Raw genomic sequence first — 13,564 nt, 5'->3', positions numbered from 1 at the left:
GGTTAATCGTTCTCCACATTCAGCACTTGATTTCAAAATCCCAGAAGAAATTTGGTCAGGTAATCCTGTGTTTTTGGAGTTAGTTTTTTAAAGATAATAGAGAAAAATAGGCTTGAAATATAATATAGTTGTAGGGTTAGGATCCTAGAGAGACAATTACGTAAATTACAACAAGAAAAAACCAAAATGATAAGATATTTTTATCATTTAGTTTACACTGATATGACTTTTTATTCTCCAATATAAATATAAAACTAAGAACTTGTCTTTTCCCTTACAAAATTCTTTTCCATATTTGTAATATGACTCTTAAATTTTTTCTTTGTCTTCCTTATCTAAAAACCAAATCTCAAATAAACACTATGAATTCTTCACTTAAATATGTTTTTTAATCCAATTAGATATATGGATTTTGGTGCCTATAATAAATAAATGATTTTGTATATGCAAAATTTGAAACTAATAACTTTTGTCCTTGACTTTTGTACACGTTAGTAGGGATGACAAAAAAACTCGTACTCGCAGGTAAAACTCATACGAGCATAGGTACGAGTTATAAATGGGTACCGCAGATATTATAAACGATTTTTAAAATACATGTAGTACATACGGGCGGGTACGGATATTATGGTACCCGTGTCCGCGGGTACCCGTTATTTATATGATTAATATATTATATTTAAAAAGTACATTATTCTAACATTCATTACACTATGTATATTTTTTTCCTTTTACTTTGTTTACATATTTTATTGAATTTGGTGGTAAAATACTCTACAAATATTATTAGATGTGTAGAAACACATATGTTTTACAAAGAAAATATATATTTTTTGTTGAGAAAATGAGAACAAAAAATCATAAAAATAGAAAACACCAATAAATTTAGCATTTTTGTCAAATATTCAATCAAAAGGTACAAAAATAATTAAGTTTCATCTCATTTGAAACATAACATAAAGTAAAAAAATTAAAAAATCATTTATAATATAGGAAACCCACGAGTACCCAAAAATACCCGCAAATACTCGCACACGGGTACCCTATGGATATAGACGGATATGAGTAATATTCTCCTAATTTGAAACGGGTAGCAGATAGCTACTACCCGTGCCCGTCCGTATCCATTGTCATCCCTACATGACACACTTGTTTTTTTGTTCTTACTAAGACATATTATTCGTATATGTATTTTTAATGTAGTATGCAGTATGCACTATTTGTAAAAGTTGATTTAGAGGTGACCTTCCCTCTCTTTATTGAATTTGTATTCTCTTATGGTTACATATGACATAAATATTTAACGGTCATCATTGTAAATAATATAATTTTAAAATTTGATAAAGATATTCCATATTTGTGCTAATGACACTGATTAGAGAGAAGAAAATATAAAACTTTTGTTTAATTTCATTAAGAATTTCTAAAAATTACAATATATTATGCCTATCTTTTCTTTAATCTCAGGAGAAATACGACCGGTGAAGAGTCAAGTTCAAATAATATAAGAGTTGTATATTTATAACCTTTAAATAGTCACAACATTTTTTCTTATTTGTGCTAATCATAATGATTATGGAGAAGAAAAGATAAAACTTTTGTTTAATCTCACTAAGGATTTCTAAAAAATATGGTATACTAGGAGTAAAGTCCAAATAAGCAAATATTCTTATATTAATTTTTATTAAAGTAAATTATGTCAGCACCTCCCAAAGTTTAGTTTAACACCTTTTGTTTAAAGATTACCCTCATATGTTATAAATTTAGGGATGATTTAGAGGGAGAGAGTTTTTTTCTTACATTCTTTAGGAAAAGATTTATGCACTGACAATATATGAGTTTTATAAACTATCACTTATTCATTCACTATTAATATTTAATCATCATTGACATACTTTTCAGAAAAAATAATCCAAATCAACAATAAATGATATACTAATTGTATATAAATGTTTATACTAATATTATATAGATATTACATTATATTTCTTATCCAAACATTATAATAGCAAAAGGAGAGAGCTAAATGAAAAGGATATTTAACTTTCACCATATGATATGATGTTTGTCATTGCTGATAAATGATACCCTTTAGGCTACTAATCTTCTTTTCTTTTTAGGAGATTATTACATCATTATACTAAATATAATCTGTTAGATGTCTCTCATTTCTATGCCTTAAAAGAATTTTATGACTATTTTATGGCTCTCTCTAAAGACATTTTGTGTCACTTTTATGGCTTTGTTTCCAAGCATCCAATGCTTCATATCCAAGATACCAAGACTTTGCTTGCCTATAAAAGGACACATATAGAGAGCTTCAAAATCATCTTCACAACACACAACATCTCTTTCATTTACACATATATTGTGAGTGCATTCTTGGTGAGAATTCTTGTTCCATTTGAGAGAGTATTTGTGAGAAAAAATATTGTCATTTGTCCTCATCATTATAAGAGAATTTTTTGTACTCTTCTTTTTTACATAGTGGAATTTTGCTCTTGATCGCCCGTGGTTTTTTTCCTCTCACACTGAGGGGTTTTTCCACGTTAAATCTTGTGTGTTATTTTCTTTATCCTTTACTTGCTTCTCTTTTGTTCTCAATTAATTTAATCTTGTGCTTCCGCATTGTGCTCTAACCTTAACATTTAAACCTTTGAATCTTTCTTAGGCCATTGATTAACACTTTCAATATTGTATAACTAAGCCGTGGTAATAATTACCTATAAGAAATACTACTAGACAAACAATAGAGAATGAGGTTCATATGGTCTAGAATCGGTGATAAAAAGTAACCAATTATAAATAGATATTGACGGTAAGACCCTCCAAGGAAAAAAGTAACGGATGAGAAAAATATGAGCAGTATTTGCTGACATATGAACATATATTCCTATGCCAATATTTTCTCCATTTTCCTTTGATGCTTTTCACAATGATTAAAGAATCTAACTCATCCTAATAATGATTGGAAGGACAATAAACTCAATTTTGGACTTTGGGGCACCCAATACCTAACATTGCTTGCCAAGTTAGTCTCCGGGACACATATCTTCTCTAGTGATGAAGAGATAAGTACATCAAAAATAATAACTTAAAAATATATATGATACTTTTGTCCATTAAATATAATAATATGACTATTTTATCATTCCATACAAACGAAAAAATGATAATTTCTTTCTCTAATATTGAATATGATTCTTTCGAGTGAGGACCACCCATTTTGGCACAATTCACTCATTGACACGTATCCCTTCCTCACAAGCATAAGGACCCCATTGTGGGATAAATTCATACTTACCCAAATGGAAAGCAAGGCTAATCATAGCCGTTTCAAGACAAAAAAAATGGTGTCATTTTCACTAAGAAATTAAAGTTTGTATGAACAGGGGCCTTCTCTCCCCACTCAGCTTCTAGCACAAAAAGGTTCAAGGAAAAATAAAAATAATGCTGCTCAGTTTCCTGGATTTGGACAAGAAGCATTACCAAACGCCTAATAGACCATGACCCACTACCTTACCTTAGCCATTTGATAATTTTGGACTTTCATTACATAGTTTGTGTTATGGTTTAAAATAAAAAAATGATCTTATGACTCTCTTAAATTAGGGGTAGAGAGTTGAGGCATGGAAGAAGGATCTTCTCCTGTCCAAAGTGAAGAAAATTATGTTTTCTCCTTTTTGTTTTTATGACAAAAGTGTTATTTGATTATTAATAATTAAAATGATAAATGTGTAGCCTCATAATCATAATTAGTTTTGTCATCAATTGTTGTTTCAATGCTACCTCTTCGCCCTAAGGGTGGATATCTTCTATCATAAAAATGTATCACTTCATGTTTGTTTTATTGTTTATGATTGGTGAAAAAATAGTTAATTATTAAATTTTTAACGTTTAACCAATCATAAACAGTGGCACATGACACTTTGTGGAGTAGATGTGCTCCCCTCTAGAAGACATATGGCATGTTTCTGGACTTTGGTTAGATTCGTGGACTAGTTAGGTGCATGGAATGTCCAGGCTTTCTTTATATGATGGTGCTACTCAAAATTTTGCAAAAAGTAACTCATTCTTTCACTTGGCGTGCAATTATGAGATATATATGACTTCTAGTGTCTAAGGGCATCTTAACTTTCTTAACCTGAACTTTACTTTGCTTATATGCACGAAACACTAACAACAACAACAGCACCAACATATCGAGCTTAATATTGAGAACATAAAACATGTTAGAGTTTAATCTGATTTGGACTTATATACCTAGTTTTGCTATAAAACAAAAACAGGGATTAAGTATTATGATTGTCATGAAAAAAATGTAATAACTCTCTTTCAGAGTTTCAGTGATTTAACTTCACAACCAGACATCATTTTTGTCTGTATTAGGCGACATTTATTGTCTCTTATCTTATTGTGTGATAGAAGCTCTATATACATTATTAAATGATTCCCATCATATCTTATCTTCTTATCAAAACTGACAAAAACAAAAATGAGAAAATTGACAACAGTGTTCCTTATTCACTGCTGCTAAATTGCTAACAGCAGTAGTGTGGTGTAGCTAACTGCCTCCGATTTAGTATATTAAAGATATAAGAATTGTTAGAACCATTCATTCTGAAATTGTTGTCACTAGGAGTCTTGTGATATGTTACCGGAGAGCACCAGAGCTCATTATATGAGTCTCCCACCTAATGAATATTAAGAAGGGTAGATATATGTAACTTTATCCTATAAATGGAGAAGTTGTTTTAGAGAATTTGAATATGTAACATGGAGAGATTGTTCCAAGATATGTGATATGGAGAGGTTTCTGGAACTTGAATATGTGACCTCATGTTCATAAATAACAACCTTAACCTTGTGTTAAATATTTACAAATTTCTCACATTTAAGATAAAAGATACTATTGACTAACAAATTAACATTAGTACAATAATTATTAAGAAACAAGAATATAGATTTGTTGTCTCAAATCATATTTCAAAATTTTGTACTGCATTACTATGTCAATTAAATTTTTTAAAGTTTTACTATTTTTTGTTTTGTTTCACTATTATTAATGTGGGATAAGATTTAACACAAGAAATCTTTATTGAGAAAATAAACAACTTAAGAGAAGTTGGTATAGGTTCTACATATGATCTTATAATTTAGGAAGATCTATTAAAAATGCAAGGCATCTCAACAAAAATACATTTTAATGGAGAACAAGTATCTTTTATTTCAAATTAAAGCTCTTACTTTATTGACATTGTGTGCACACGTACACACTAGTTAGCAAACTTGTGTGAACTTATTATATACGTTAATGATAAGAAATTTGATGCACTTTTCTATATTTTTCTTATATGTTAATTAAAGCTCTTACTTTGTTGACAAATTGACATTGTACAATTGTACACAAGACTTAGCAACCTTATACACGTATGATCTTTATACACGTAAATGACAAGGAATTCAACCCATTTTTCCTACGTTTCTCTTATCTACTTTATAGCTTAGAAACTTCACAAAATTTTGCTTCATTGGCCTTGCTTCTAACATTTGGATAGATTAGCATTTAACTTAGCCATCAAACGTGTTTTGAAATTGCCCTTTTTCCTAAATGATTAACATTGTCATTAACTACGTCAATCAAACAAAAACTTTATGGTACTAGTTTATAAAATTTTATGATCATTTATAACTTGGTCTACTTCAGAAAGCAACCTAAGAATAATGACAAAGAATAAGAACACTTCTCATCAACAGATCCAAACAACAAAAGAAAAATGGTCCAATTATTGATAGAAACATCAATCCTTCCACAACAATAGAAACCTCCAATTTGGTTGGAGCTTACAACCAATGCAACAATTAGCATCTTATGTTATCCAACTAGACATTGATATATTTATGTAAGGCCTTATTGTATCCTCAAATATCATATTAGATCAAATGTTCAATTACTAGAAACAACATTTGTTATGAGGGTAATCGCGTACTTTGAAAAATATTAGTTCTTTATTCATGGGGTGAGAGAATACTGTTTGTTATAACAAAAACTAAAATCTTATGTTCTGGCCACCTTCAAGTTTTGGCACCAACTCCCATAGAAATTAACAAGTTGTTTTTCACATCTGTTTCTTCAATTAACAATTCCCATAGAATTTATTAACCTAGAACTAATTGCTTATTACATATAGAGCTTGTTTGTGTCTGTTTCTAACTCGTGTTAATTGACCATTCTTTCTATTCTTGTCACTTTTGTTTCTTCAGATCTACAACTTCAAAACCAAAGGTTTGAATATATAGTTAATTTAAATGTTCCTTGACCAAATTATATATATAAAAGAAGCAACTTAACCTGCCTTTACAAGCAAAATATGTCATAAGTGTTTGTAGAATCAAGCTGCGTCGAGTTTAGTTCAAAACATTACGATGCTGATTTTTCTATAATATATTATGACTATATATTTTTAAGAGTATGGTTTTACATAATATTTTTAAGAATATGATTTTGTCACCCTCAGCCTAAGGAATCGAGTATTTGACAATTTGAACATTTTATCTATTTGGAAATCAAGTGAGATATTATGCTACTATACCAGATACAAATATAAGTTAACAATATATTATACTGTTAATAAAGATGCTTAAAATATTTGTAATCAATATTCAATGTATTCAAGAATAGAAGCAGCAGATTTTTTTCCTTCCCACTAATAGAAAAGGAACAGAGACGTGTGCTCATGTGTATGACAAGTGACAAGTAGACAATTCCTTCTGCAAACAAAATAGTATAGGAACCTATAGATATCAGGAACACATCTATTATATCAAGAAATGTGTCACTCCTTGTGGTAGTTGTGATAATAGATTAAAAAATATATTTAAGTTAAAAATTTAATAATTAAATATTTTTTTGATCAATCACAGTAAATAGTAAATAATGACACATAAAATTACACATTTCTTTGAAATATTAGATGTGCTCCCATATATATCCAACAGAAGTAAACAATCAAAGACAATCAAAGATAATTTCTTCCTACATAACAAAAAGATAGTAAGCTTCAGAAGGTACCTAATATCATTGGTCATTATGATCCTTCCATTACAAGTCCTAATAATGTGACACAAATGTCTTTAAGATACTTTATGCTATCTATATATTCTGCAACAAATTACCCTCAACAGAACTTTAAAATCATATTTTTATAAGTTTCTTGGTGGCAAACAAATTGTGTATCTAATTCCAAATTCACATACAAGACTTCAAAATCCTCACTTTCTCACTACCCATATGATGGAAGGAGATAAGTATATTCAAGCATCATCAAAAGGAAAAAATGTTGAAAGCTTATCTTCTAGCTCAGAGTTACAACATCAAAATCCAAGGAAGAAAAAGAACAAGATAGAGAACAAAAGGAGGTTCAGTGATGAACAAATAAGATCACTTGAATGCATATTTGAGTCAGAGTCAAAGCTTGAGCCAAGGAAGAAGTTGCAGCTTGCAACAGATCTTGGTTTGCAACCTCGCCAAGTTGCAATATGGTTTCAGAACAGAAGGGCTAGGTGGAAATCAAAAAGGATGGAGCAAGAGTACAGAAAACTCAGAGATGAATATGATAACTTAGCATCAAGGTTTGAGTCTCTAAAGAATGAGAAGGAATCTTTACAATTAGAGGTATAATTTATGGTTCTTTTAGCATTATTACTTATAGTTTTAAAAAATTGTGTTCTTGCAACTGTAATTGCGACCGCATCTATCATATATTTTCCTGTAATTATTCACAATTGCTGTAAATGCAATATAATCGAGTTTGCTACGGCAACTGTAATTGAAAACCATGCACTGCATATGATAGAACATTATGATGTGGTTTGATCTATTTAGCCGAACTCACCTAATGAGATTAAGATTCGGCAGTTGTTGTACATCAATTTTTATACACTACTTTTATAGTGTTGTTGATGAGCATAGGCAAATAACTAGTAAACAATGTGTAATTATTATGAGTGTGAATAGCAAAACTGATTGTATTATTTGTTTTTTATTACAAACAGTTGCAGAAGCTAAGTGATTTGACGAGGGAATCTCATGAAGTGAAAGTAGCCAAGGAAAATAGCACAGAAGATGGTGTTTCTGGCAGTGGATACAATAATTGGAGGGTTGAAATGAAGCCAAGTTTTTCAAATGAGGGTTTGGAAGACATAGAAGGCATGCATTATTCAGATGATCAAAATGAGAAAAGCATAAGGAGTGAAAAATCTGAGGAAATAATACAACAACAAGTTCTGAGAATGGATGAACATGAAGAAATTCCTTTGCCATCACTTGAAAAATGGTACAATGTGGATCCAAGTGGTATCTTAGATCAATCATGCAGCAGTTCACAATGGTTAGATTTATGGACTTGAAAAAGTGAAACAAAACCACACTCTTGCATATTTGATGTTAAAATATGTCTCAGAGATGAAGTTTTGTAGGCTTGATTTGGATAGAGATAGAATTATGATAGCCTTACTTAATTTATTCTTTAGAGATTTGGAACAAGAAATAATGTGCCATGTTTGTGTTCATGCTTCATGCCTTTGCAATCAGTGTGTGCCTGTGTTGTTTATATTATTTTTATCTTATTCATTTTCCATTGTTGGGTTACAAGGGGTTTATTTAAATCTATGACCTCTATACATTCTTAATTTACCATATATTCTTATATTAACATGTGTGGTCATTATTACTCATTAGGACATGACTAGGACACAGGTACATTTGGACTTAATGAAGCTGAGTTTGTCAATTTCTTAGCTAGTGTTAAAGACCCATTTGCATTTTATACTGTGTATAGAATCAATGCAAGCGAAAAATCAACTTATTTCAGAATATGAATAGATTCCTATCCGGTTCTCCAGTACTAGGAATATGAGGGGATGATTTTTTTGAAGTTATTTAATTTAAAAATAAATTAAAATCTGAACCATTGAAAATTTATTATTGCCACATGTCATGATCTAAACTATGTACTGGTCTATTCTATAATTGAGAGAAGCCACACTCGAAAATCTGTCATATGATAAAGTGATCAAAGTTGTATAAGCATTATTCTTATGCTGGATAATATGGAAGATATACAAAGTCTATAAAAGGAATTGTTTGAGTTCATCTGATTTTCTTTTGATAGCTATTCTGACAATAGTACATTTTAATCCCTGAATATAATTTGTACCCTTCAATTTCCTCAGGAAAATAAGGAGGGAAATATAGGTAAAGTGTGCTAAACATGCTTGAGCATTCTAAATAATGAATTTAATTCTATGTTTAGTATATTTTATGAATGGAACATAAGAGTGTAACATTTTGGTTCCATTGAAAGATGTGAAACCAAGAATATTAATACAACGGAGGGGATCACCTGTCCTCAACGGTGTCTCATTCTCTGCCCCAAGTCAATCATATACTAACACGTGAATAAAATAAAAAATTTAAAAGCAAAATATAATAAAATGGAACATTCTGATTAGCTTAAGACATGAAGTGAAACACCGTTTATAACAGATTATCTCCGTCCTTAATCCAATGTTTTGTGTTTGGTCCACACGCCAATATAGCCAAAACATTACCATAAACTAGTCAAGAAGTTGTGACTGTTACAGCAACAGAACTCGTGTTGCAGAAGAAGAAATTAAAGGAAAAACAGAAAGAAGAGAAATAGAGAAGAGATAGTGATTAGGAAATGAAGATATTGCAAGAAGAAGAAAAGTGTAATTACTAGAAGAACTTATCAATATGAATCATGAATCAATCATCTCATTCATTAAACAACCTTCCTTATATAGTAACAAACAAACTAACTAACAAGCTAGAAAAGGAAAGTTTCTAAAAATAGAAAAACTGAATTACAAAATCTTTCTAATTTTAACACTCCCTCTTAATTCAGTTTCCCATCAAATTCTAAAACACCTATGTTCATCCTCATTTTTTCAAACCTCTCCTTCTTCAAAGGTTTGGTAAAGATGTCTCCCACTTGCACTTCACTCTTGCAAAACTCCAACCTCACTCTTCCTTTACAAACTTGATCTCTTAGGAAGTGAAAACGAGTTTCAATATGTTTGCTTTTTCCATGAGCAACTGGATTCTTAGCTAAGTTTATGGCTGATTTGTTGTCAACCTTCAACAGCAAGCAATCTCCTTCTTCTCTTAGCTTTAATTCTGCCATTAAAGTCATCAACCAAGCTGCTTGGCAAGTAGCCATACAAGCTGCCACATACTCTGCTTCACATGAGGATAATGCAACAATGTCTTGCTTCTTTGAGCACCATGATATAGGAGAATCACCAAGCAAAAACAAGTAGCCAGTAGTACTTTTCCTATCAAATTTATCCCCACACCAATCAGCATCACTATAGCCAATGATCTTCTGCTCAAACCTTGCTGTTTTTGTAGGAAACATCAAGCCAAGACCTAAGGTGCCCTTTACATATCTGAGGAGCCTCTTAATTGCAATGAGATTATGCTTCTTTGGTGTCTCCATATGTCTGCTGACCAAGCCTACTCCAAAAGCAATATCTGGCCTAGTGTTGCATACATATCTTAGACATCCCACCATCTGCCTATACAAAGTTTTGTCCACCTCTTCACCCTCATCAACATTAGTAGATGAAACATAAGCCTAATAGGTGTTGAAACTGAGTTGCAGCCCTCCATATTGAATATTCTAAGCACATCAGAAGTATATTTCTTCTGGTGCATAAAGATTCCAGCCTTGGTCTTGGTGAATTCTATCCCAAGAAAGTAAGATAGATCACCTAAATCACTCATTTCGAACTCAGCCTTCATGCTATCTTTGAATGCAGTGATTTCTTCAACTTTACTTCTAGTCACTAGTAGATCATCAACATACAAGCAAACTACTAGCAACTCATTCAAAACTGACCCCTTTATGTACACCCCATGTTTTGCACTGCATTTGACAAAGCCTAGCTGCAACAAGAACCCATCAATTCTCCTATTCCATGCCATTGGGGCCTGCTTAAGACCATAAAGAGCCTTGTGTAATCTGTAAACATAATTCTCCTTGCCTGCAATCTCATATCCAGGAGGTTGAGTGACATACACTTCCTCTTCAAGAGGACCATTTAAGAAGGCTGCTTTGACATCCATTTGTTGAATTGACCAACCATTGTAGCTTGCTACTGAGATCACAAGCCTTATGGTTTCCATTCTTGCAACAGGAGCAAATACCTCATCATAATCTATGCCTTGCTTTTGAAGAAAACCTTTTGCTACTAGTCTTGCTTTGTATTTGGTCACTTCTCCTTTTGGATTTAGCTTCACCTTATAGACCCATCTTACATCAATAGCCTTCTTGCCATTTGGTAATTGAGTGAGCTCTCATGTGTGATTCCTTTCTATAGAGCTTATTTCATCTTGCATAGCATTCAACCAGTGTTCTTGCTTGACTGCTTCATCATAGTTTACTGGTTCCATTTCTGCTAGGAGAGCAATGTGCACCAGCTCACCTTCATCATTGATTTCTGAGTCTGGAAATACCTCATAGTCACTCAATCTTGGTGGAGGTTGCCTGACTCTGCTTGGTCTTCTTTCTGGTTGAACTTCTGTAACAATTGATGGCTGCTCAGCCATTCTTGCAACAGGAGCAAATACCTCATCATAATCTATGCCTTGCTTTTGAAGAAAACCTTTTGCTACTAGTCTTGCTTTGTATTTGGTCACTTCTCCTTTTGGATTTAGCTTCACCTTATAGACCCATCTTACATCAATAGCCTTCTTGCCATTTGGTAATTGAGTGAGCTCTCATGTGTGATTCCTTTCTATAGAGCTTATTTCATCTTGCATAGCATTCAACCAGTGTTCTTGCTTGACTGCTTCATCATAGTTTACTGGTTCCATTTCTGCTAAGAGAGCAATGTGCACCAGCTCACCTTCATCATTGATTTCTGAATCTGGAAACACTTCATAGTCACTCAATCTTGGTGGAGGTTGCCTTGCTCTGCTTGATCTTCTTTCTTGTTGAACTTCTGTAACAATTGGCTGTTGCACAGAGACATCATTTAAATGGATCTGAGGTGATCTGTGTTGATCAGTTTTTGACTCATCCCAGTTCTATCCTTGTGATTCATCAATCCTCACATCTCTACTAATCATGATCTTCTGAGTTAGAGGATTGAAGAGTCTATATCCACATGTTGAGTGATAGCCTAATAGCACCAATCCCATGCTTCTGTCATCTAGCTTCTGCCTTTGCACCTTAGGAATGTGCATGTAAACAATGGAGCCAAACACCCTAAGTTGGCCAACACTTGGCTTTAGGCCAGACCAGGCTTCTTCAGGAGTGATTTCACCTAGCCTTTTAGCAGGACATCTATTTAGGATGTATGTTGCTGTTGTAACAGCTTCTCCCCAGAATCTCTTTGGCATCTGTTTTGTCTTTAACATGCTTCTGGCCATGTTTAAGATTGTTCTATTCTTCCTTTATGCAGTGCCATTATGCTGTGGAGTATAGGCTGCAATTACCTCATGCATCAAGCCTTCTTTGGTGCAGAAATCTCTCCATTCAGCTGACACATACTCACCCCCTCCATCAGTCCTTATGCATTTTACCTTCTGCTCACTTTGTTTTTCAACTTGTGTCTTGAATTCAATAAAAGTGACAAGCACATCACTTTTATTCTTCAATAGATAGACCCAAGTTTTTCTTGTGAGATCATCTATAAAGGTAACAAAATACCTATTACCCCCTAGTGAGTGCTCTTCAAGGGGTCCACATACATCAGAGTATATCAATTCAAGTGGTTTAGATGATTTTGTTGGAATGTAATTCACAAAAGACTTCCTTGCTTGCTTACTTGCTAGACACACATCACATAGTTCACCTGGAATTCTGATTGGAGGCAGACCAGTAACACTTTCAGCCTTGCATAAGAGATCAAGACCTTGGAAACTCAAATGTCCAAATCTTTGATGCCAAACTCAACTCTCATGATATCTGTTTTGGACAACATACACTCTTGAGCATCAACATGAATCCCAATCTTGAAGGTTCTGTTTGTTGAAAGTGGAACCTTCAAGATTAGATTCTTATTTCCATCAAACACCTTCAACTTTCTATCTTCCATGAGCATAGTATATCCCTTTTCAAGAAGCTGTCCAAGACTCAACAAGTTACTTCTCATCTTGGGAACAAATAGTACATTCTGAATGCAGGAATGATTTCCATCCCTTCTTTGAATTGAAATGTCACATATTCCTTCAGCTTCAATGCAGCTATGATCTGAAAACTTAACTTTGCTCTTAGAGGTTTCATCCAGAGATACAAACCATTCCTTGTGGCATGTCATATGATTGGAGCACCCTGTGTCTAGGTACCAACAATCATCCTTTCTGTTGTCCTTCTCTGTTGTTACCATGAGGAGAACCTGATCTTCATCAGATTCATTTTCTTGGGCTAATTTAGCCTCAACATCTCCTCCTCCATTGACAAGTCTGCTTCTGCACTCAGAAGCATAGTGCCCAAAGATCTTGCATCTGAAACACTGAATCTTCTTCTTATCT

General features: G+C 32.9%; 1 protein-coding gene across 1 annotated transcript; it reads left to right on the top strand.

Moving 5' to 3' along the window:
- The first annotated feature begins 7,094 nt into the window (after window positions 1-7,094).
- LOC109340672 (homeobox-leucine zipper protein ATHB-7-like) lies at window positions 7,095-8,691 on the top strand. The gene is made up of 2 exons (XM_019578390.1): window positions 7,095-7,675; window positions 8,056-8,691. Exons 1-2 carry the CDS (start codon window positions 7,292-7,294, stop codon window positions 8,407-8,409), a joined length of 738 nt encoding a protein of 245 aa, XP_019433935.1. The 5' UTR covers window positions 7,095-7,291; the 3' UTR covers window positions 8,410-8,691.
- Window positions 8,692-13,564: the final 4,873 nt, after the last annotated feature.

The sequence above is a fragment of the Lupinus angustifolius genome, unplaced genomic scaffold (genome assembly GCF_001865875.1).
Source record: "Lupinus angustifolius cultivar Tanjil unplaced genomic scaffold, LupAngTanjil_v1.0 Scaffold_229_9, whole genome shotgun sequence".
NCBI classification, from domain to species: Eukaryota; Viridiplantae; Streptophyta; class Magnoliopsida; order Fabales; family Fabaceae; genus Lupinus; species Lupinus angustifolius.
Note: the sequence above shows the minus strand (reverse complement) of the source record. Positions and strands in the feature narration are given on the sequence as shown.

Excerpts from the sequence above, each read along its gene's own strand:
- LOC109340672 (XM_019578390.1), top strand. The coding sequence starts at position 7,292 with ATGATGGAAGGAGATAAGTATATTCAAGCATCATCAAAAGGAAAAAAT. Across the intron at positions 7,676-8,055 it reads AGGAATCTTTACAATTAGAG|TTGCAGAAGCTAAGTGATTT; the intron begins GTATAATTTATG and ends TATTACAAACAG.